This window comes from Telopea speciosissima, chromosome 3 (genome assembly GCF_018873765.1).
Source record: "Telopea speciosissima isolate NSW1024214 ecotype Mountain lineage chromosome 3, Tspe_v1, whole genome shotgun sequence".
Classification (NCBI taxonomy): domain Eukaryota; kingdom Viridiplantae; phylum Streptophyta; class Magnoliopsida; order Proteales; family Proteaceae; genus Telopea; species Telopea speciosissima.
The window spans coordinates 22591692-22614093 of record NC_057918.1 but is presented as its reverse complement, the minus strand read 5'-3'; the positions used below and the strand labels follow the sequence as shown (position 1 = coordinate 22614093).

The window sequence follows — 22402 nt, the reverse complement described above, 5'->3', positions numbered from 1 at the left end:
TCATTGAAACTAAGACATTTTTCTCGTTTTAACTCAAATGAGTGTGGGATTACCCAAAGAGAGGTATTCTATTGTTCCAAAACCCTATTTTGCTGCTAAGAAGGGTTTTGATGTTCAAGATGATAATGTTTAGTGTTTTAGCGTATTCAAGGCCACACGTATACGTCAATCAAGCAGTTATCAGCGTGATTATACTAGTTGAGGTATTCCACATTATAGATCCCAATTTTATTTGTCTAGAGTTGTTATTGATGAAAAATACCTAGACCATTGTTAATGATATTTCATTTATTGCTTTCTCTTTTGGAAGAGTGTATTTTTTCTTACATTCCTAGGGCAGTAAATGTTATTGCTGATATCCTTGCCAAGAAAGGCCGGTCGTGACTTATGTCATTCAAGTGCCGAGTATTTATCACATCTTCATCAATAGATTTGTTTTCACAGGAAAAAAAAAAAAAAACTCATCTTAATTAGCACAGTAGGAATCCCACAAGTGATAGTGTTTTACATAGCCAACCATCACATGAACAACAACATAACCTTATCACAACTTACTGGGGTTAGCTACATGGATCCTAGTGGAGACAGAAAATTAATATAGAAGTAGGGAAGGGATACACAACAACGACACAAACTCTAGGGCATCAACCCTTCCTAGCTACGTAGCGCTTCATAATTGCCAACATCCAGGCCTCGAAATTGGGGTTTATTACAACAATAGCACCACAACATCAAAGTCCAAATAAATGAGGTTGACCACATGGATCGTTGCTCTCCACTCAACTCTACTTGAAGTCATGTCTTTCTTCCAATGGTAATCTTAGGTCTGCCCCTGGCTCTTTTGATTCCCTCAATCTAAATCAGGTCACTTCTCCGGACTGGAACATCCAAAGGCCTCCGTTGAACATGGTCATGCCGCCTCAAACGATTCTCTCTAAGTTTATCATGGATTGGAGCTACTCCCAACCCAACTCTAATATAGTCATTCCTTACTTTATCCTTCCTAGTTTTCCCACACATGCATCTCGATCGGCACCCTTATCTCGGCAACATCAAGTTTATTTATGACACTTCTTCAGCCCAACATTCTGCCCCGTACATAATAGTTGGTCTAATGACAGTCTTACAAAAATTTCCTTTAAGTTTTAAAGACATACCCCGATCTCACAGAACTCCAGTTGCACCTCTCCATTTCATCCACCCTATTGTAACCCTCTGGGCAACACCATTTTCTATGTCGCTCATCCCAGAGTTGCTAAAGTTACACACCATATATTCAGTCTTAGTTTTACTTATCTTCAGACCTTTTGATTCCAACGTAGATCTCCATAGTTCCAGTTTGGCGTTAATCTTTGCTTTTGTCTCATCTACCAAAATAATATCATCTGCAAAGATCATACACCATAAGACCTCATCTTGTATGCCTCTGGTTAGGTTGTCCATGATAAACACAAATAAATAAAGGCTTAAGGTGGATCCTTGGTGTAATCAATTGCGAATGAAAATTCACTGCCTTGGGCCCTCGACATTCTAACGCTAATCACCATACCAGCATACATATATTTAATTATGTCTATATATTTACATGACACCATTCGTTTCTCTAGGATATTCCAGATTAGCTCTTTAGAAACTTTGTCATAGGTTTTCTCTATGTCTATAAAAACCATATGAAGATCTTTCTTGCTTTCTCTATATCTTTCAATAAATCTCCTAAGTAAGAAAATTGTCTCCATCAAGGATCTTCCTAACATAAATTCAAATTGGTTTTTTGAAATAATAGTCTCCTTTCTCAAGTGGGTTCCAATAACCCTCTCTCATCATTGTATGACTCATTATCTTTATGTCTCTATAGTTATTATAGTTCTGAATATCTCTTTTGTTTCTGAGTATAAAGGAGCTTTGTATTAAATAAAGAATAAAAGAATAAAATTACAATATGTAATAAATCTTCCCAGAAGCGTCATTCCGTACATGATTTTAAAGGCCTTCAGGGAGACTATCAAGGGATACATCAACTTCTTGACAAGAATTTAAAAAACTTGCCAGGAAGTCGACACAAGTATTGATTTCACGAGCATGATGCACAAAGATACGACTACGAAGGGATGCACGGAGTTCATGGATCTCAGTTATCTCACAAAGTGCAAACCATGGGGCTTGGAAGCACCCCCTGATTGACTGAATGGCCACCAGTGAATCAGATCGAATCTGGACCTACTCAAACCCGCAGGGTGTAGCCTTCATGAGACCACATTTAATCGCGACAAGCTCCACCAAAACAATATTGGTCTCCATCATTCCACCCGCCATTGCAAAGAGAACAGCCCCAGACTCATCTCTGCCGATTGAGCCATATCCACCCCTATATCCTTGAACAGATCCGTCGCAATTTATAGCAATCCATCCCACCGGTGGTGCAGTCCACTTCATGGCCTTTGGAGATGTCACGACAAATGGCACTTGGATCCTCCAACGGTGAAAAAAATTCACGATTCGCTGTTGTATCTTGCACCCGAACCTGCGTATCACAATACCGTGATCTCGTATCTCTGAGTACTTGGTGAAGGAAATCCTCCGCAGTTATACTTATCTCTGAGAAGAGCCTGTTATTACGCTGGATCCGGACCCTGTAGATAACCGAGATAAAGCTAAACCTCCTAATGTGAGACATAAGAGAGGTCCCCCTGAAGTGGTCAACCAACCAATTCACCTCCTGTTCCCACGACTCTAGTGTGTCTCGTCTATATCCATTTATGGATAAGATATTCTTCCAGATGAAGGCCGAGAATTCACACTGAAAAAATAGATGCTCTAAAGACTCCGGTCCTCTCTGGCACAATAGGGAAGAAGTATCTCTCACAGCCCCCCAGCGAGCCAGCCGTATTCGAATGGATAATCGTCGCCGGATAAATTGGGGACAACAATGCTTCTCCTCCATTCGTGCATTCTCATGAATAAGACACAAAATAACCCTTTTGGCTTTTAAACATGAAATAAAAAGCAATCTGTATAGTACTTGGCTATTAATACAACTTCGCATTTAAATTTGTCACAAAAACGATAACTATGTAATTGTTAAATAAGCACGGGAGGAATTCAAATATAGGATAGGAAATCCCCAAAATATGAATAAATTCAGAAGGTGATGATAAATAAGAGAGCTACCAGTCTACCATCTTCCTTGGAACCTTACAATTGAAGCCGATAAACCAACAATAAATGGAAAATAATAGAATTTGCCAGGCCACCATTTTCGATCTAGTCATTCTTCTGACTTCTCATTTGCATGCTGGAAGATACATGGAAGCCCTTTCTTGTAAAAATTCTGGCCTCCCATAAATCTTAAATAAATCTATATACTCTTTTCAATATAAATAATGCCATATTAATGGATGTGATTCAATTACAACAGAAATAAATTAAAAAAAAAAAAAAGAAGGAAAAGAAAATCAAAAACAAGAGGAAAAAGGAGGGGGTGAGATCAACTTGTATATCACAAAGCACAGATGGATAGCTCCAAGGGAGAAACTCCACAACGGTGCTTTTATGGCAAGAACGATGACTCCTGATTGAGACACTGAACAGCCATCTCAGGTCAGACAGCATCATGACAAGACTGGATCTGTTTTCTCCAGTCATGTATGTATGCTTGCAGATTGGGAAGGACCAACAGACACACCTTTCAATTTTCATTCATATGTTCGCTTCCTCTTCAGGATGGTTGGAAGTATGGACACTGAACCGATGAGGAAAAGCACAGCCAAGGTCTTAAAATCATATAGATCTCTGACTGACTTCAGATCGCCCAGAGCAAGACCAGCCTGATGAAAGCAGGAGAACAGGTTTAGCTTTTTATGCTATGAACAAGATACATAAGAGAGAAGGGATCAGAGTTCCCTGTGAGATTATGTCCCTTTAGACAGTTATATTTCACCACTAATTAAACTAACTGTGATAAGAAAACAATGCATGAAGAAACTTAAAAAAAAAGATAGAATGCTGCATTATGTGTCCAAAATTGGAAGTGAATCTTTGTGCTGTTTTGTTCTTCACTACTTCTAATAACCTGTAATTAGGACCTCATGCATCAAAATCCAGAGCATTGAAATTGGGCTGTGTTAAAGTGTACAGGGAGGGGGGGGGAGTGGGAGTCCTTGTTATGTAATGTCTCTTGAGTTAGTTAGAGTTGGTTTATGCTTAGTCTAATTAAGTCATTGTTGGTCTTTGACTCTTTGTTATTTACTTTAGTTGTAATTTGAATCTAAGAAGGATTTTTAGTTTAATGTAAGTAGTGGGCCTAGGCTATGATAGGGGAATTCTGAATCCTATCATGGCTCTAGGTTTTCCTCCCCTTTTCGCCTATTGTGATCTCTCTCTCTCTCGGTTCTCTTTTTCTTCCTTCTTCTCTTCTCTAAGTTCTCTTATTCTGTTTCACAGGTTTTGGTTGTTGAGATCAAGTTTCGGCATATGGTAATATGGTATCAAAACAATTAAGAAGAAAAAGAGAAGAATAAAAGAGTTGCAGAGATCCATTGCCGTGAACCTCTGACTTTGCATCCTTCAATGCCATGGTGTTCATTGCTGCAATCGGCAGCCCTTCTTGTCGCTGTGCCCATAACCCACAGCCCAGATAAGAGTAGATTGAACTCTATCGGTTTCACCTTGAGAATTTTATATGTTGGTTACACCCTTCTACCAGCAAGAATTGGAGTTATCTAATATTTGAAGATTATTATTATTATCTACTTGCTTCATCAGCATAGTGTCATCTGCTTATCTGTTCATTTGAGTTATAATCTGTAATTTGAACATTATTATTTGTTTGTTTCATCTGCTTGTTTGTGTCATCTGCTCTAGTCATTAGCAACACATTTTCTTATGAAGATAGTTATTTGTGGTTCCCAGCAACCTTATGCTGTTACTTGTGGTTCGCAACAACTATGCTGCACTTTTATCAGTGGCCTACAGGAACTAATGCTGCTCTTTTATCAGTGGTCAGCAGCAACCTGTACTGCTCTTTTATCAGTGGTTCACAACAACCTATGCTGCTCTATCAGTGGTTCGCAAAGACCTATGCTGCATTTTTATCTGTTTTCTTTGCAAAGATTATTACTTGCCTTCCTTAAGAAGGGCTTATGATGTTGCTGTTGCAGATACTATATGTTCGCTTGTGGTTGGTATTCTATGCCACTTATCTGAGAATTATTATCTACTAGTTGATGTTTGGATTTATTAGACATGAAGATTTTTCTCCAATACTGTGCTGATGGCTGGTGTGCTTATGATTGTGTTGCGACTGGAAGGTGGTGTTGCTGACTATTGACTTCTACATATGATTATCTGTTCAAGTTGGGTTCTGCTGGTTATGTCTATCTTTGTTATTCTGAGCTGGAGTCTAGGATATATATGCTCCAACTTGAGGGGGACTGTTTAAGTGTACCTGAGGGGGAATTGGAGTCCTTGTTATGTTATGTCTCTTGAGTTGGTTAGAGTTGGTTTATGTTTAGTGTAATTAAGTCATTGTTGGTCTTTGTTATTTACTTTGGTTGTAATTTGACTCTAAGTAGGATTTTCAGTTTAATATAAGTAGTGGGCCTAGGCCATGATAGGGGAATTCTGAACCCTATTGTAGCTCTAGGATTCTCTCTCCTTTTCTCCTACTGTGATCTCTCTCTCTCTCTCTCTCTCTGTTCTCTTTTTCTTCCTTCTCTTCTTCTTCTTCACAGGTTCTGGTTGTTCAGATCAGGTTTTGTCACAGGCTGCAAGTGAGAAACACTGCCAGCTAGGCAAGCACAGTGCACATTAATACTTTAATCTTCTAAGAAAATGAAAAGTAATTTTAATTGTTTCCTTTTTAAAAATCACTCTATAATAAATGTTCCAACATATTAAAAGTTAAAAAGTTTCTTCCAACGTTTTTCCAAACTAGAATTCCAGTAGAATTTCTCTCATGTCCCTGCCATAAGCCATGACCCAAGCAATCCTGCCAGATGTCCAATTCTAGTACCACAATAACATATGTAAACAATAGAGTCATATGACAGATCAAACAGACTTCACAGTGACATACAATATCAAGAACATATGTAACTATCTTGAGCATCCCAAGTTACACACATTGAGAGTGCAGGCCGAATCTTATGTCCTTTATGTGAGCATTGAATAAGGTGGACAGTGATTGTGTGACATGAAACTTTAACATGGAATTCATTTAGAAGGCCACTGGATCACAAAAGGTTCAATATAAACTATAAAGGGCATCACACCCAAGAGCTACAAGAGATGTAGGGCAATCACAAAAGAATTATGTAACAAATGCCTCTGAAGTAGTAGTAAGCAGCAGAATGGAGATCTCTTTTATTATTATTATTATTATTATTGTATTTCTCTTAGAGGTGGTGGGGTGGGGGTTGGCTAAAAATACATATCATTAAGCAGAAAAAGGAGGGAGCTAATGCCAGTATACAAGCAGCGAATGAGAAACTGGAACAATTAAAAAAGGGCATCACAGAGAGGCTGTTTCCAGACTTGAACCTGTGACCACTTGGTCACAATGGAGCAGCCTTACTGTTGCACCAAGGCCCGCCCTTTTGATGGTACTGCATCCCAATTCTCAAATAGTAGAGAATTTGATGCTTCTAAAGTCTGCCCAAATCAACAATCACAGGGAGCATCAGATTTCTCTTCAAATGTGCTACTGTTCCTTTCGTTCTGAAGTGATCAGAATATAGCAGAAGCTAACATTTCATAGAGATCCACTTCTGCAGCTGAAACTTCCTCCCTCAATGCTCCAATAAGGACTCCAAATTTAGGTGAGGGAAATCTAAAAAACACAGACCTCCACAAGAGGGACGAAACACTAATGGAGAAGCAACATAAAAGTTACTGACCAAACACTAATGGAGAATTAACGTAAAAGTTGCTTACATTCACTACATATTGGTATCTTAAATACTTAGTGCCAAAGTAAATAAATTTTAGACAATTTGTCACGACAAGAATGTGAATGCAATGAAAATTATTTTCAAGGAAATTAATCACCATCCATCACAAGAACAAGAAAGCAAAAAGTTCTATTTTATGGACAAAATGCAAACTGATGAGATAGAAAATCTCATAGCTTGATGAGATATGGGATGACCAGAAAAAGACTTACTCTGACAGTGATATATGAAGCTGGAATAAGACCCACCAACGTTGCCAAGAAAAACACATTAAAAGGTATATCCACCATTGGAGATGCCAAATTAATAAAAGTGTTAGGCAAAGTGGGAGTTATCCTCAAAAAAAGCATGTAATTCAGCAGCTTTTCCCTACGCTTTGCTATCTGAAATGCACAAATTTCAAGTGAGGAAGCAGTAAAAACTTTTAATACTAGGTCATCAGGCATAATTTTAAAGAAAAGAAAATCAAATACCTCTGCCTGGAAAAACCTCAATTTTTCAGCCCATAGCCAGTTAACTAAAGGTCTCCCAATTAACTTAGACAGGAAATAGCAACATGATGCCCCAGCTGTGGCATTGAAGACTACCAAAACCAGTCCTTTGATTACACCAAAAAGGGCACCAGCAAGCAATGACATAAAGATTGTTCCAGGAATCATAAATGTCTGCATGAAGATGTAAGTTGAACAGTAACCTAGAATGAACTGTCCTCGGTAATCTTTTGCATAAGTTGCAAGATTATCCCTAGAAAAACAATAGGAAACAAAGCAAATCAGGAAAAGTATGATGTATTCAAATATGTTAACAATGAAACAAAAACCATTCACCAAATTAAAAAAGAAAAGGAAAGAATTGAAACAAAACCATCCAAATATAAATAGATTTATTTCTTAAAAAGAAAGAATCGAAACAAAACCAGCTAAGTGTAGCGGAGATGAGGATGTTGAGATGGATGTATGGCAAAACGAGGAAGGATATAGTAAGGAATGATCATATTAGAGCTGATTTGGAAGTTGGCCCGATTCAAGATAAGCTATGAGAAAGTCGTCTAGGGTGGCACGACCATGTTCAACGAAGTCCTTTGGATGCTACAGCTTGGACGAGTGACTTGATTCAAATTGAATGTACTAAAAGAGTTAGGGGCAGACTTAAAATGATCCTACAAGAAGTGGTGAGGAAAGACATGCATAGTTTAGGTCTTGTTTCAAGTATGACCTCGAATAGAGCTGATTGGAGGGCAAAGATCCATATAGGCGACCCCATTTAGTTGGAATAATGTTGATTTGTTGTTGTCGTTATGTTCCTTTTCTTTCTACAATTTTTATTAAGCTTTTGTCTTTGCAAGGACCCATGTGGCCGACCCCATTTAGTTGGGATAAGGCTGAGTTGTTGTTGTTATTTCTTAAAAGGTAGGGGGTCTGAAATATCATGTCATGGAACTTGAACCTTGGAACTGTAACAAAAATAAAAAGAAGAAAAAGAAGAAACTTGGAACAAAAGAAGCCAGTTCCCTTTAAAAAGAAAGTTCCTCTATGAATTAATCAAAAATTTCAAACAGTAAAAAAGACAGATAGATGGCATTAACAGTCGCAGTTATAAATCTACAACTGTAACAGTGGTAAGCACTATGGTACAATTAAATGCTAACATTAACCTATTCAAAACCAGCTTCTTCCATCACTTTATACAGACATGCAGCAAGATGAAGCACTTGAAACGTCACAAGACCCCAAAGAAGAACAAGTACCCATTAGAGCCACCCTCATTCAACCATATCACTGAAGAGAAACCTTTTCCTTCAAGCAATTCAGCTTCACTAAAAAAAAATTGCCATTGCTCCTCCAGCCCAACAATTGGTGAATCCCAGGTTTTCCTAGGAGTCATTTAGTATAATATGATATATCAGAATAAGTAGCCCGAGTCATTTAGGTCATCCAAGCTTCAAAACCAAAAAGGAATAACTCTTTACATCCTAAAGCACAAAGAAATAAAGCGGATTCGGCATGAATCTGGGGATACAAGTATACAACAGACATTCAACAACAACTCAATCTTATCCCAATTAAATGGGGTTGGCTACATGGACCCTTGCCCTCCAATCAACTCTATTCAAGGTCATACTTGATACAATGCCTAAGCTATACATGTCGTTCCTCACCACTTCTCCTGGGGCCAGTTTAGGTCTGACCCTAGCTCTTTTAGTTCCCTTCAATCTGAATTAAATCACCCTTCCATACTGAATCGTCCAAAGGCCTCCGTTGAACATAGCCATGCCACATCAAACGACTTTCTCATAGCTTATATCGGAGCTACTCCCAAATCAGCTAAAATACGATCATTCCTTACTTTATCCCTCCTAGTTTTTCCACATATCCATCTCAATATCCTCATCTCCGCTACACTAAGTTAATCTACATGATGCTTCTTAATTGCCCAACATTCTACACCATAAATCATAGCTGGTCATGGGACTATCCTATAAAATTATACGTCAATCACACAACACTCCGGATCAAGGATTTAAGTATCGGTATCACGTATCATATCAGAGGGGTGATTTTAAGAGACTTATGGTATCATATCAGAGATACGCTAAAGGTGCACATGGAAATGGTCAAGATACACATGAAAATACACTTTTGGAGCAAAAAACAGTATAAATAAGCAATATATAATATGTATCATGCATAGACACTAAAATGGAGAACAATGTAAAACGAGACATGTGCATTCAATTGAAATTTTTATAAAGATGAGGTTTCTAACATTACATGTAGTAATAGTCTATTGCCATGAAGAGTGTCAGGGTGGTAATGTAATATGATTGTCCTATAAAATTTTTCTTTAAGTTTTAAAGGAATATGTTGATCACACGACACTCCGAACCAAGGATTAAAGTATCGGTATCGTGTATCGTATCGGCGGGGTAATTTTAAGAGACTTATGGTATCGTATTGGAGATACGCAAGGAAATGGTCAAGATACGAATGGAAATACACTTTTGGAGCAAAAAATAATTTAAATAAGCAATATATAACATGTATCATGCATAAAACATTAAAATGGAGAACAACGTATAATGAGACAAGTACATTTAATTAAAATTGTTATAAAAGGTGAGGTTTCTTACATTACATGTAGTAATATTCTATTGCGATGAAGAGTGTCAGGGTGGTTTTTGCAAGGAATTAAAATAAATAAATAAAAAACATGAAAAACAATTTTCGTTTTTGAGTGAACTTTCATGATCCAAGTAAAAATCCTTGCAAAAGATCATATTTGATGCTATGATTTACTTAAATTTACCTAAATCCATGAATTTTTAGAAGAAAATAAAAGGTCTAAAAAAAAAAAATTAACTAAAAAAATCAAGTTCTTTGAAAACTTACCTTTTTCCGAGAACTCCTTCAATCTCTGATTTCAGCCACTTGAATGATCAAAAGAAAGGTTTGTTGGTTGACTCTGATTCGTATTTGATGCTTAAATGTAAATCCCAAGCCAAAAAATTTAAAAAAAAAAAAAGAGAGGTTGAGAGCAAGGATTTGGACTCTCAAGTGGTTATTTCCGCCTTCAGAACTCATTTCGGACTCTGTTTTGAGTTCCATAATGTGAACATGAGAGTTTTAATGGCTTGACGACACCGGTATCAGCTATATCACATAGTATCGAGCTGTATCGGCCAATATGTTAACAATTATACGGCTCGATATGTTAACCATAATTACCAATACCTTATTTGTTTTTTTCAAACACTTAAATTGATGTATCGGTGAGTATCGGTAAGGACTGATAGTATCGAACCATATTGCCCCATATCAACCGATACAGTGCAATGCTTATCGATACATTAAAAAAAAAGGATACGTATCGTACTGTATCGTATTGATACCTTGTGATACCAATACGTATCAGCCGATGCGATATGATACGGTGCGAGGCTTTAAACCATGCTCCGGACGCACCTCTCCACTTCATCCATCCTATTTTAATTCTTTGTTTTATCATCCTCTACATCACCAACAGTAACTGAAAATCAAACATCATTGCATAAAAGCATAGATTCTTCCTTTCCGTTTTTTCTCCTTGTTCTTTTTTGTCCCCATAGACTTAATGTTTTGTAAAGAAGATTGTATGTTCCCAATCTGATCAACTCTAAAGGTTGATGCAATGCAAATACACCTATGACTGTGTGGGCTCTAATTTCTCCAGTATCTCGCCATATTACCTGACTCTTTTGCAAAGATCATAAGCACAAGACAACGCAAGAAGTTATTGAACTAAGAAAACAGTAGTTACAAATATACTCTCCTACAGTTCACATTTGGTACTACAATACTAGAAGATGATGCTCTTTTAATTCTTAAAGCCCCCAATTCTTAGGGATAAGTATCATCGTTTCCCATGTCTATCCACAAATGTGCATGAACCATCTCCAATGTTCAACGCAGTTCTTAGGATAAATATCCCCTTGTCTATCCACACATGTTTATGAAGTCCTGTGGTTACTTAGTTTTCCAAACAAAAGAAATATGATAACTTCTTCTAGAGATGAAACAACAGTATAATGAAAGTCTATAAATCACTATTCCTCTTCCCCCTTTGAATCCAGAAGTCAAGCTCAAAATTGTTGAATAAAGTATAAGTTTTTAAATTAACAAGAAAAGCCATCAATTATCCTTGCACAATCCAATGCAATAAAATAGGTGTGTTTCAACTTTCAACAAGTTTCTTCCACATTTTTACAGCGTTTATGTAACCCACAATTGCTTTCCTAAAGAAATCACACCATTAGAAGTTTAGAACCCCTCCTATCCATGACAATTGCAATTCATAATATCCTGCCAGCTATTTCTTTGGGAATGGGTCTTGCTATGGCATCAAGCTTTATAAAAGTATGGACCCCAGACTTACATGAACCACATCAACAGATGCAGTTGACATTTCCAAGTAACAAAATAAAAAGTTAAATTTTAGGAAGAGAATTTATAAATTTTCATCAATTTGTTAGTACCATGTGAGAAACTGAGATGCTACGTTACAATTTCCAGTTATGCATACAAAAAGTTAAAAAATCCTTGCAGTTTCCACTTAGAATAATAACAGCTTGAATGGCAAGTGATAGTAAGAGTTGTGACCAACAGATGCAGCTCAATACCAAAGCGTACAAATAACATAACTGTTACTAGGTGCCACCACCAGAAGAAATAGAATCCCCCCCCCCCCCCTTCTTTATAGAAGAAACCGAAAAGGAAAAACTGATCTATAACTTAAACCTCTAACAAAGCAGAAAGATAAATTCTTTGAAATGGAACTCACTTGAGAACTCGGAGATCTGAAATAGAGCGAGGCAACTTGATCTTGCCATACTCGGCAGCTGGCATAGTGACATAGACACAAAAGAGACCGACGGAGAAGAGCAAAAAAATACTAACAGCAATAGCCACCTCCCATTGCGACAACGGAAATCTGCCATCCAATTTCGCAGCGGTGGGTTTCTTAGTCGTGGGTGAATCCTCTTTCTCATTCTCTTCGTCCCTCTGCCTCCCAATATCGATTAAAATACTCCTTGGAGCAGCCATCACAATAATGTTTTAACAGTAAGAGAAGCACCAGGAAGCTTTACCTCTCATTCTACGCGAACATCATGGAGCCTATAGAAACCGAAATCCAGTGTAAATTCAGATCCCAAAACCTCTATACTACATTCCGTTAGTCCCCGAACGAACATCACAAGAATTTCGCTACAAACGAAAGAATAAACCGAATGTCTGACAATTCTTAGGCAGCCAAACAATCCGATCCCGCCACCGAAAATTCTTCCAAGTTCCAATTAACAATCCTTCTAACAAAAATATCTTCCAAAAAATTAAATTTCAACCTCAGTAGATGGAATATAATTGTGAAACCCTAAATATCCTCAAGAAACACCCCTGTGCACGAAAGGTGATAATAGGTGGAGGCTTAGTTGACTAGTTGAGAGGAAACCCTGCGAAGCTTCCAAATCAGACAACCTTAGATCGAACAATTTTAGTTTCGATTCGAGAGCTTCAGCACGGTTGATAAACAAAAACGAAAAGTGGAAAAGATATGTTCAGAGACGGAAAAAACATTAACAATGGCAATAGAAGTCAGCTAACGAAGACAACATGAGAGGAGTGTCGAAGAAATTTAAGAAATGAAGGGAGCGGTGAGCGTGTCACGACTCACGACACCCGACTCCCGAGTCTCATGACTCCTTGAGTTGATGGTTTCTTATAATTTCTAGAAATCCAAATATGCACGTGCATTGGGTTTGGTCAAGTTCGGTCGGATGACTCGGATCATATGGGTATATTATGTCCATAAAATGCCCATGACAGAATAGTGTTAATTTTAAAAAACGGTAACGAAAACAACTTCAGCTTTATAAATCTTATATATGCTTGTGTTTACCATTTTTCTCTCTGTCTTCCTCATTCATCATGTTTCTCATGCCTATGTGATTAAAAATAAAAGAATCTCATCTTCATCCGTCTTTTTTCTTTTTTTATGTTTCTTGTTTTTCCATTTTTTTTCTTCTCCATTTTCGAATGATAAGTAAACTATTTCTTTTATTAACAAGTAGAGTTTTGTTAATTCATTTTAATATGGTCCATCTCAATCTGTATTTCAACTTATATTTTATATAGTTAGTCTCAAGATATTTTTCTTAGTCTATGTTTCAAGTAAGATGCAACAATTGTTGTTTCTTAAATTAATTAATCCAATTGATGTATGAACTAGTATTCAAGTGAGAGGTACCAATATCTACTATGTTTTTCCTGGTTTCTATTTGGTTTAGAATTGTCGGTTTTTGGGTGGAAATCAAGTCCGAACGAGGGATAGAACCTATGAAATCAAAATCGAATCATTTTTTCGCGGTGTGGTTTGGTTCGATCGTAAACGGTCAGTTCTAATTTCAATTCCATTTTAACACCTACACTCCTCCTCCCCTGGTACTTTAAAATACCCAAATTACCCCTCCTTTTTTCATGATTCAAGCTTTCAATTTTTAATTTTTTTTCAACTCTAAACTACTATTATTATATAGGGAAAGAAAATGCCATCCAATCACACAACGCATGTCGCCCCTGAGCCCAGACACAGGGGTGTGCGAATTGACCACTAAACCCCTGGTAATTTCCATCTTTTCAGGGGTTGCTGCGGTCATTACGTGAGTCCCTGTGTTTGGGCGTAGGGGCGGTGTGCACTGCACGACTAGGTAATGTTCTTTCTCCCCTATGGAGAACGTGTTGTCACAGCAAAGATCAAAACATTAAGAAAGAAGGGGAAAAAAGGACTTTCTTTGTAATCTGTCTTTTTCATTTGCTCTGCAAATCATAATTTTAGATCATAACTGGAAGATTAAATCACTTGGATCTGGATGTATCTTCATTTTGGAGTTGAATACAAAAATTTTAGATCATTCCTCATAAGTTTTATCAATGTTCTAAAACTCTAACCCACCCATTTGAAGCCAGGTTGGGTTATTATTTGGCTCAAGAGATTCAAAGAAAGAGAAAGAAGATGGGAAGGAGATAGATGAAAATGGTTTCACCATTATCGACTATTTTAACAACGATATTATTTAAATCCTGTCACACCTCCTCACCAGGTGTTCATAAAAACGATCTCATTGATCTTGTTCCAAATTCTCCTCCCATGGTACACAATGATGGAGAAGATGTAAAATAAGACAATGGAAATATAGATGGTGATGATGACAATGATGATGGTCTTACAATAGGTAGTGATGTGATCAGAGGGAGCAATCCGCTCAAGAGCCACCAATTGAATCCAAGTTGATAAGATGATCTACTATGGAGCAACAACTATCTATCATAGTTCCACCACATTAGTATATGAAGATAAACCGGAATGCTTTTGAAGAAGGAAAGGCTGATGTGTTGCAGCTATGCAACCGGAGTAATTGTATGATGAAGTACAAGTTTTGATTGGTGCAAAGTTTGATCAGTTTTATGACCCAGAGTAATTCATTCGACGGACTAGCGTTCCACATAATAGCACATAGAGTGTGTGCACATAGGTGGTGTATATGTAATGGTGCATGCATAGACAGTGGAATATCTAGGAAAGAGAAAACTTGAGCGACCAAACAAATTATAAAAGTAATTATGTTACACAATTGCGTCAATAATTCAAGTCTCGAAGTGAATCAATAAATAATTCAAGTCTCAGCTTAAAGTTAATCAAAATTAACTTCATTACTATAAGCTAGCAGTGATAAATGTAAAAGATTCTTGTTGCTTTAAGCTGTCAGCAACGTGAGGCCCCACTCCAGAACCAGCATTGTGAAGTCATTCATTTTTCACCTGAATTAATCAAGAAAATGTAGACAAATAAGAACAGAACATAAATAACAAAGTGAATGGAAGCTGATATGGGCAAAGAAAGGGCCAAAATTCCGAATGAAAGCTGAGACCAACTTTGTTCCACCTACCCTATGAAATCCACATATCATTTCCTCTGTCAAACAATATATATTCATTAAAACCATTGAAATAAGATGCACGGATACAGAAAATCTTAAAGCAAACTTTCTGGTCAATATAGCTGTTTACCTTCAATAATATCATGGATTCATGGGTACTCTACTGTGTTTTGAGTGCTCATTTTGTGCTGCCTAATTTGCTTTTCCTGGTTCTGGTGGAAAATGGGGACCATCAGATGATACTGGTGGACTATACTGATGACAGGACTCCACATCTACAACATAAATTATGTTTTTTTGGTGAACATCTACAACATAAATGCAATCATAGAACAAGTGAATTCAGGCCTTGGTAGAGAGAAAATATTTCCATCTTATACTTCCTTTTTTATTTTATAAATATCTTATTTTTCCTCAATATGTGTTAATATATATCCTTTTGAATGCATGAACTCAGCTTCCATATCTGGCTTTGTACAAGAGCTCTGCCAAAATGGGGGAACCAAACAAGAAAATGAACAACCTCATGTAGATGACATAAACTGAAAAATAGGATCTCCCTTTAGCAGTGCATGGTGGCCTCGAACTACAAATAGGATTATATATCCTGGAAACTTCATTATTATTTTACAACTTATTGTATTTGGTATTGATTGATCAAACCTTATTAACTAACTCAAGTAAACATAGTTGCAGAAGAAATGCCTCATCGACTAACATTTGTCATAGTAATATAAGTGTCATTATTAGTGGCATCCTGGAAGTGTTTGTATGGTATTACCACAAAGCTTCAGAAGCACAATAAGAAAAAAGAATACTTAATCCCATAGACATGATTTAAGCAGAAAATATGTACTACCGAGTGACTAGAGAATACTTGAGCATCAATTCCTTTTCCACTGCTTGTCTCTTTCTTCTCTGTGCAAGCGACATAATCACTTGAGTGATTGATTACTCGCAACATTGTTTTCAGCTATTGCTTCAACTTTGTATTGCTCAAGGCTTCTTCTGCCTTAAAGGTTCAACTGGAATTCAAAGTCTTAAAGACATAAGCGAAAGGAAAAATGTAGGGACAGGGCATATAGATTGCCTTTTCCAAACATGATGTGAAAAAAATTCCTAAGTTTGTTCTTCCTAAAAGGTTAATTGAGAAAGTCAGCAGCAACCCCCCCTCCCCCCCGCCGGCCATCATGCATTTGAAAACTATGCTAATTGAATCATGTGAGGTCATCATTGCATTATCACAACAGAAATTCAGCCTATTCAGAATGGAATTTCAAAATGCCAAATATTAAAGATGCTATGGAAATATCATCCAAATGATGTCTTTTCATCAGATCATACTTATAACAGGAATGCTCTTGCAAAGATCATGCTCCATTATCAAGGTCAGAAGAGCGAATCCAGATATTGATGGCGATTCTACTTCTGTCAAGATTAGATCTCCATTATGCTGTCTCCCCTTTAGTGCCTCCCATGTCTTTAGGCCATCAGGAACAAACGCCAAAACAGAATACTGTTTTAGACAGTATCAATATCACATCTAGAGGTGGGATCTGCCTGCAAGCGATTAACATGATGACTTCTCTCTCATTCCCCCTCCCCCCAGGATAATATAAAGCATCGAAAATTCGCCATCAAATTTTTTCTCTAAAAGTTTTCCAACATTCACTATAACTGAATTTCAAGTTTTATCAGATCCAGAAGACATGGTTATAGAATATCCTTTCCTAGGATGCAGGTCTCAAGCATTGAGAGTTATCCTGAGATTAGAGTTCAAGCCTGTTGTTCTCGACTTCCTAATTTTCATGGAAATATAACCATGTCATTAGAGCTGCCAGACACATGGCATATCAGGTGGACTTCTAGTTCCATTAGAATTCAAGAAGCAGAAATGATATGGCAGATCTTATGGCAACACGAGGAGTTGTAAGTCCAAATGTTGTTCTGGTTATCTTATCCTTAAATGAAAGGATTGTAATGCAATCTGCTCCATCTTTTACACTTCTTATTTCCTGTATGTATTTCAAGTTGTGAGTTTCTTGTTGGCCAGTTGAGGTTGTACTGTTCTCATTATAATTCTTTATAAATAAAGTTACTGTTATTCATCTAAAATAAAAGTCATCCACCTTGTCTCATTCAGCGGTAAAATGACTGATATATTGTAGTGAAGAGACTTCTACCATCTTGTACTTCATCCAGCAAGCAAGAGTTCCAAGGACCAAGGTAGCTGTTATTTTGTCAGACCATTTTGCAAAGTTAGTTGCTGAGGCATGGTTGCGCAGCAAATTCGCCAATGGTAGCATAATTACCACAATGGCCCTATTCATCAGGTAATCACCACTAGCGTCTCATGATCTTTTCCCTATTTCAAATAACAAACGATACTATAATCAGAATAAGGAACCAACACAAAGATTAATTTTGCAACAAACAGTTGACAATCAGAAAGCCTTATAGAATACTGCATCACTAACAAAGTTGGAATGAAAACTTATATATAAGCTACATAATGGTGGGAGTGAGTATTCATACAACATTTACATATTAGTAGGACCCTGTGGTGTGTTCATAATCAATGGGCTTCCCTATGGGAATGATGGTTGTATTAAATCATTATTTAGAGATACAAGCACATGCAAGAAGACGTGCAGCATAAACCAAAAAAAAAGAATCTGTATTAAATCATTATCTAAACAAACCCACAAGCACAAACAGGTGAAAATATGTCAGCTAGTGCTTCATCTACGATTTGATATTTGAAGACCCAGTTGTGTACTGAGAATGGATAGGCAGAGGTTAGTTTTCTGGCAGGAGATGACGGTTGCACACATTAAATTGGCCAGTGATTTTCTAAAAGAAAGATAAGCTTGAATTTGCATTCATCCTAAATTGCTCATTAGAAGCTGATACATGTTAAATGAAAACCTATTATGAATAGAGGTAGTGGCAAATGCAACAAAGAGACTGACCAAATGTAAGATTGTACCATATGCTAGTCACTGAATACAGCATCTGAACTAAATGGGAGACAATCCTCAGTAATGTGGATAAATGTTTCCTAGGCAAAAATTAAATTGGCAGTAATTGGACATCGGGTCACTTGGGAATAGTTATGAAAAAATTGTAGGCAATGGTGTACTAGATATGTCATCAATCGTTTGATGACTATGGAACTGATTGAGATGATAACTGATTTATAGAACTGGAAAACTAGGGTGAACGGACAAGTCTTAGGAAAACCACCCATGATGAGAAGGGCAAGTTGAAACACTTTTTTCTTTCTCTGATAAGTAAAAGATGATTTAATTAAATAAAAAACAAAAGGCTTACAATGCTATACAAGGTCCTCTACAAAAACAGGGCCAAAGCAAGACAAACAGAGGCCCCCTAAATGCCAAGAAGAAATTGTATTTTTTACTTTCTAAATTTGAATCCTGCCTTCGGCAGCAAGTACTTGAGCTGCAAGTATTTAGTTTCCTTTTTAAGTTTTCTAAGTTGATGTAACAATTGCTTGGATAGCAAGCAATTCCCTTTTCTATTCTCAACACCAAGGATCTATATAATGTAATGGTCTTTAGAGATCCCCCCCCCCCCCCCCTCCATGATTTAGTTGAATGAAAAAATCAATTTGCTTTAGCAAATTGATTGTCCTGAGGGAGGCTGAGAGAGTCTAACTGGTGAGAGACCAGGGCTGAGAGAGCCACCCATCCCCTATCTTCCTTTCCTACTCTATCGCCCTACTTTCCTTATTTTCTGTTTAATTTTCCTGCAGCTATTCCAGGCCATCCGAGACCTATATGTGGAGGTATTGAGCATCTTCTGAGATTCTCTAATAGTCCTCACTGTTCCTGGAGATTGGTATTGATTGTGAGACTAACTCAACCCTGCGGCTGGATTTGTTCCCAACTCCCTGCTGTTGATCTGAACCTACTCATCTTTGCAACCTGAGAACCAATAAAGCTGAAATTCTGGGTATATATTACCTTGTCAAAGACCTCCATTCGATTGCCAAAAAGGCTTGATCTGAGGCCTGCTGGTTGGGATTTCAAAAATCTCCAGATCAGTTCTGCGGTTGTCTAATTCATCAAGCAATTCTGGCACAACTTCATCTCATCATACCTCAGCAGCAATCCATCCATTGAAGCTCATATTTGGAGGATTATCCTTCCATCATAAGAGCTACCTTCGATCCTAATTTAGTCCTCTTTTGCTAGTTGATCTGATTTTGGTTTCTGTTATTGACTGTAAATCTGAACTTAGAACCTGATTATTGAGATCCTGCTTGGGACTACGTCACTGTGACTTGGTCTTACATTATCTCTTCACAATAACTTCCATTGTGATAGTCCGGGTTCAGCCACTTCTTTTCACCTTTCATTTTCTTTCACTATGGTGGGCATGGTGAACCAAGTCTCTTTAGTTTCTTCTATACTAATTCTTACTCTCTTCGTGAAAAGAATGGTATTAAAGAAATAAAAAATAACAGAAATAGAAGATTGAAAAATAAACCTCATTTTTGAGAATATAACGAAATTAATGGAGAGGCAAAAGAACAATAACAGACACCCATACACCGGCACACACATCTCCAGACTCATTCTTGATCCAGCAAATTTGTGTGTGCAAATGCACATACACACAGCAGAAGAATAAGGCAAAAAGGAAACAGGGCAAGAATGGCCACCGAATAGTATCAACAGCAATTTGTGTTGAAATGGAAACTTACCACTTTTAAGTGCTTCACTTGACTTGTCATTGTAATAACTCTTAAACACCACTCATCATAAAACAACTGGAATAAATATTGTAGACTTCTGTCAGATCAGCAGAGCTCATAGTCCATGCATGACCTGGTAATGCAAGTGGAAGAACACCATTTATCTCCTCACTTTGCTCCTCTACAGCAGAAGCTTCCCTCAGTTTACCTTCCTTCCAAAGACTCTTCACAAGTAATGCTTTTGTGGCAGCGTCAGGGATTAAATTCAAGTTCCTCATGTCTTCGAAAATCCTAAATGCAAGAGCTGCTTTCTCACTCTTACAGTAAGCACGGATAAGTAACTGAAACATGTAAGCATTCGGATTTATACTGCTCTGCCTAACCATTCCAAACAGCCTCTGTACCATTCTCAAATCTCCTTCAAGAGCAAAGTGTTGCATCAACCCACAATATGTCTGGATATCAGGTAGAATCCCTGATAATATCATCTCTTCAAGTACGTCAATAGCATCCAAACCTCTCCTACACTTGACCAATGTCCACAGAAGTGACGAATACAAAAGCATTAGATTCAATTTTGACACTGCACCACAAACAAGTTCAACATCATGGAAGACCTTCAAAGCAGCATCAGCTTTTTTAGAAATACCATATAAGTCAATGATTAATCTCAGAGTGCTGAATGATAACCGAATCCCTTCTCTTCTCATCTTAAGCATAAGTTGATCGACTAATTCAACATGTCCATGACGTGCTAAAATGACAATCATCCTTGAGACTGTATAGATATCATGAGTAAATCCTCCAGGCTGACATGCAACCCAACAGAAGAACTGCCATGCTGTCTCTGTTCTCTTGAAACTCCTAAGCATCTTACAAACCAACCGAGTTGTCCATACAAAATTTGCATCTGTCAATGTTGAAACCTCTGTATCACTCCAATCACTCAATGCGCTTGCCAGAGCGCTCGGATCAAGCCAAGGTTTCAATTGAACTACATCACCATCAGCTTCTCCATTATCATCTTCACTATCCACCTCCTCATCATTGTCACTTTCATCTACGAGAAACCCGACATTACCAATTCTGTTATCTGGCGCTAATTCCCTGAGAAACTCCTCTGTTTCCTCAACATAACCAGCCTCTTGCATACATTTTAGTGACAACTGCATAGCTCGACCAGGCAAAATTCCATCATTCTGCATGTCCTTGATCAATTTCTTAACCTCATCAAATCTCTCCATATCTGTGAAACCCTTAGCCAAAACAGAATACTGCCTCAACGTGCGTTTGATTCTCATCAAGGGTAATCTCTTAAAAACCTCCATTGCTGAGTCCAACTTCCCAGAACCCACAAGGTGCTCAATGACAACCGTGTATGTCCTTGAATTAGGGTTTCTACCTTCGTTAATCATCTGGTAGAACATCTGAACAGCTTCTGAATTTTTACCCTTATTTGCAAAGAGACTCATAAGGATGTTGTAAGACTCAGTACAAGGACGCTTCTTTCCATCAGGGAGAGCAAGTCTCAACTCATTCCAAACTTGGATTGCTGAGTCAAGGTCAGCAGTAGCTGCATACCACCTTAATCGGTCCATAAAGCTGATCCGTGCAACATTCTTGAACTTTCCAGCATTAATGGCATTGATAAGGGTTTGGAGTTCAGCACTTCGGTGAGTCTTGGATAAGATTTTAGCAATAGCATGAAGAGTAGTTTGGGTATGTGAAAAATTTGGGAGTGTATTTAGGGTTTCAATGAGGGAAAGGGCTGAGTCCGGTGAAGGAGCACTTCGGAGGGCATGAGTGATAACAAATGAGTCAACTGCAGGATCATTGAAAAGGGAAATAATGGACTGAGGTGCTTTGGATCGAAGTGCAAGTCTGATTGAATCAATGAGTCTTGCTCGGTGGAGGTAGAGAGAGACACGGTTGGTAACTGAGTTAGAAGAAAAGTTGTGAGTTTTCTTGATTAGAAAGTTGTTTGAGTACACCATGTAATGGAAAAAGCGACTGAGAAGCATCTCCACACAATCGCCTGTTTGAACTGAATCACTGATCAGTCGACTCGGTCCTAGTGAGACTAATTTTTCCCTTAACTCGGTAGTTTTCTTCTGCTTCTCTGTCCGTCTATCATCCTTGCAACACTGAACAAAGCACTTCCCTCCCAACACTTGGTAATTGAAAAAATAAATAAAAACTTCTTTGAGACAGGCAAGAAGAGAAAGAATGGATATTAGAATGTTAAATCGAAGAGAGAGACTAACT

At 37.7% G+C, this 22402-nt stretch overlaps 2 protein-coding genes across 3 annotated transcripts; both read right to left on the bottom strand.

Moving 5' to 3' along the window:
- Positions 1–3633: 3633 nt before the first annotated feature.
- LOC122656870 (uncharacterized membrane protein At4g09580-like) lies at positions 3634–12781 on the bottom strand. Of its 2 annotated transcripts, XM_043851558.1 has the most exons (5): positions 12612–12781; positions 12264–12542; positions 7421–7691; positions 7160–7330; positions 3634–3824 (listed from the first exon to the last, which is right to left on the bottom strand). In XM_043851558.1, the coding sequence occupies exons 2-5, from the start codon at positions 12524–12526 to the stop codon at positions 3693–3695; spliced, it is 837 nt and encodes a 278-aa protein (XP_043707493.1). In that variant the 5' UTR covers positions 12527–12542; positions 12612–12781; the 3' UTR covers positions 3634–3692. The 2 variants fall into 2 exon arrangements, with proteins under 2 accessions (XP_043707493.1, XP_043707491.1); XM_043851556.1 differs by having other exon boundaries at positions 12264–12781.
- A 7272-nt stretch (positions 12782–20053) lies between these two features.
- Positions 20054–22164, bottom strand: LOC122653832 (pentatricopeptide repeat-containing protein At5g66631). The gene has a single exon (XM_043847780.1). The coding sequence runs from the start codon at positions 22156–22158 to the stop codon at positions 20188–20190; it is 1971 nt and encodes a 656-aa protein (XP_043703715.1). The 5' UTR covers positions 22159–22164; the 3' UTR covers positions 20054–20187.
- Positions 22165–22402: the final 238 nt, after the last annotated feature.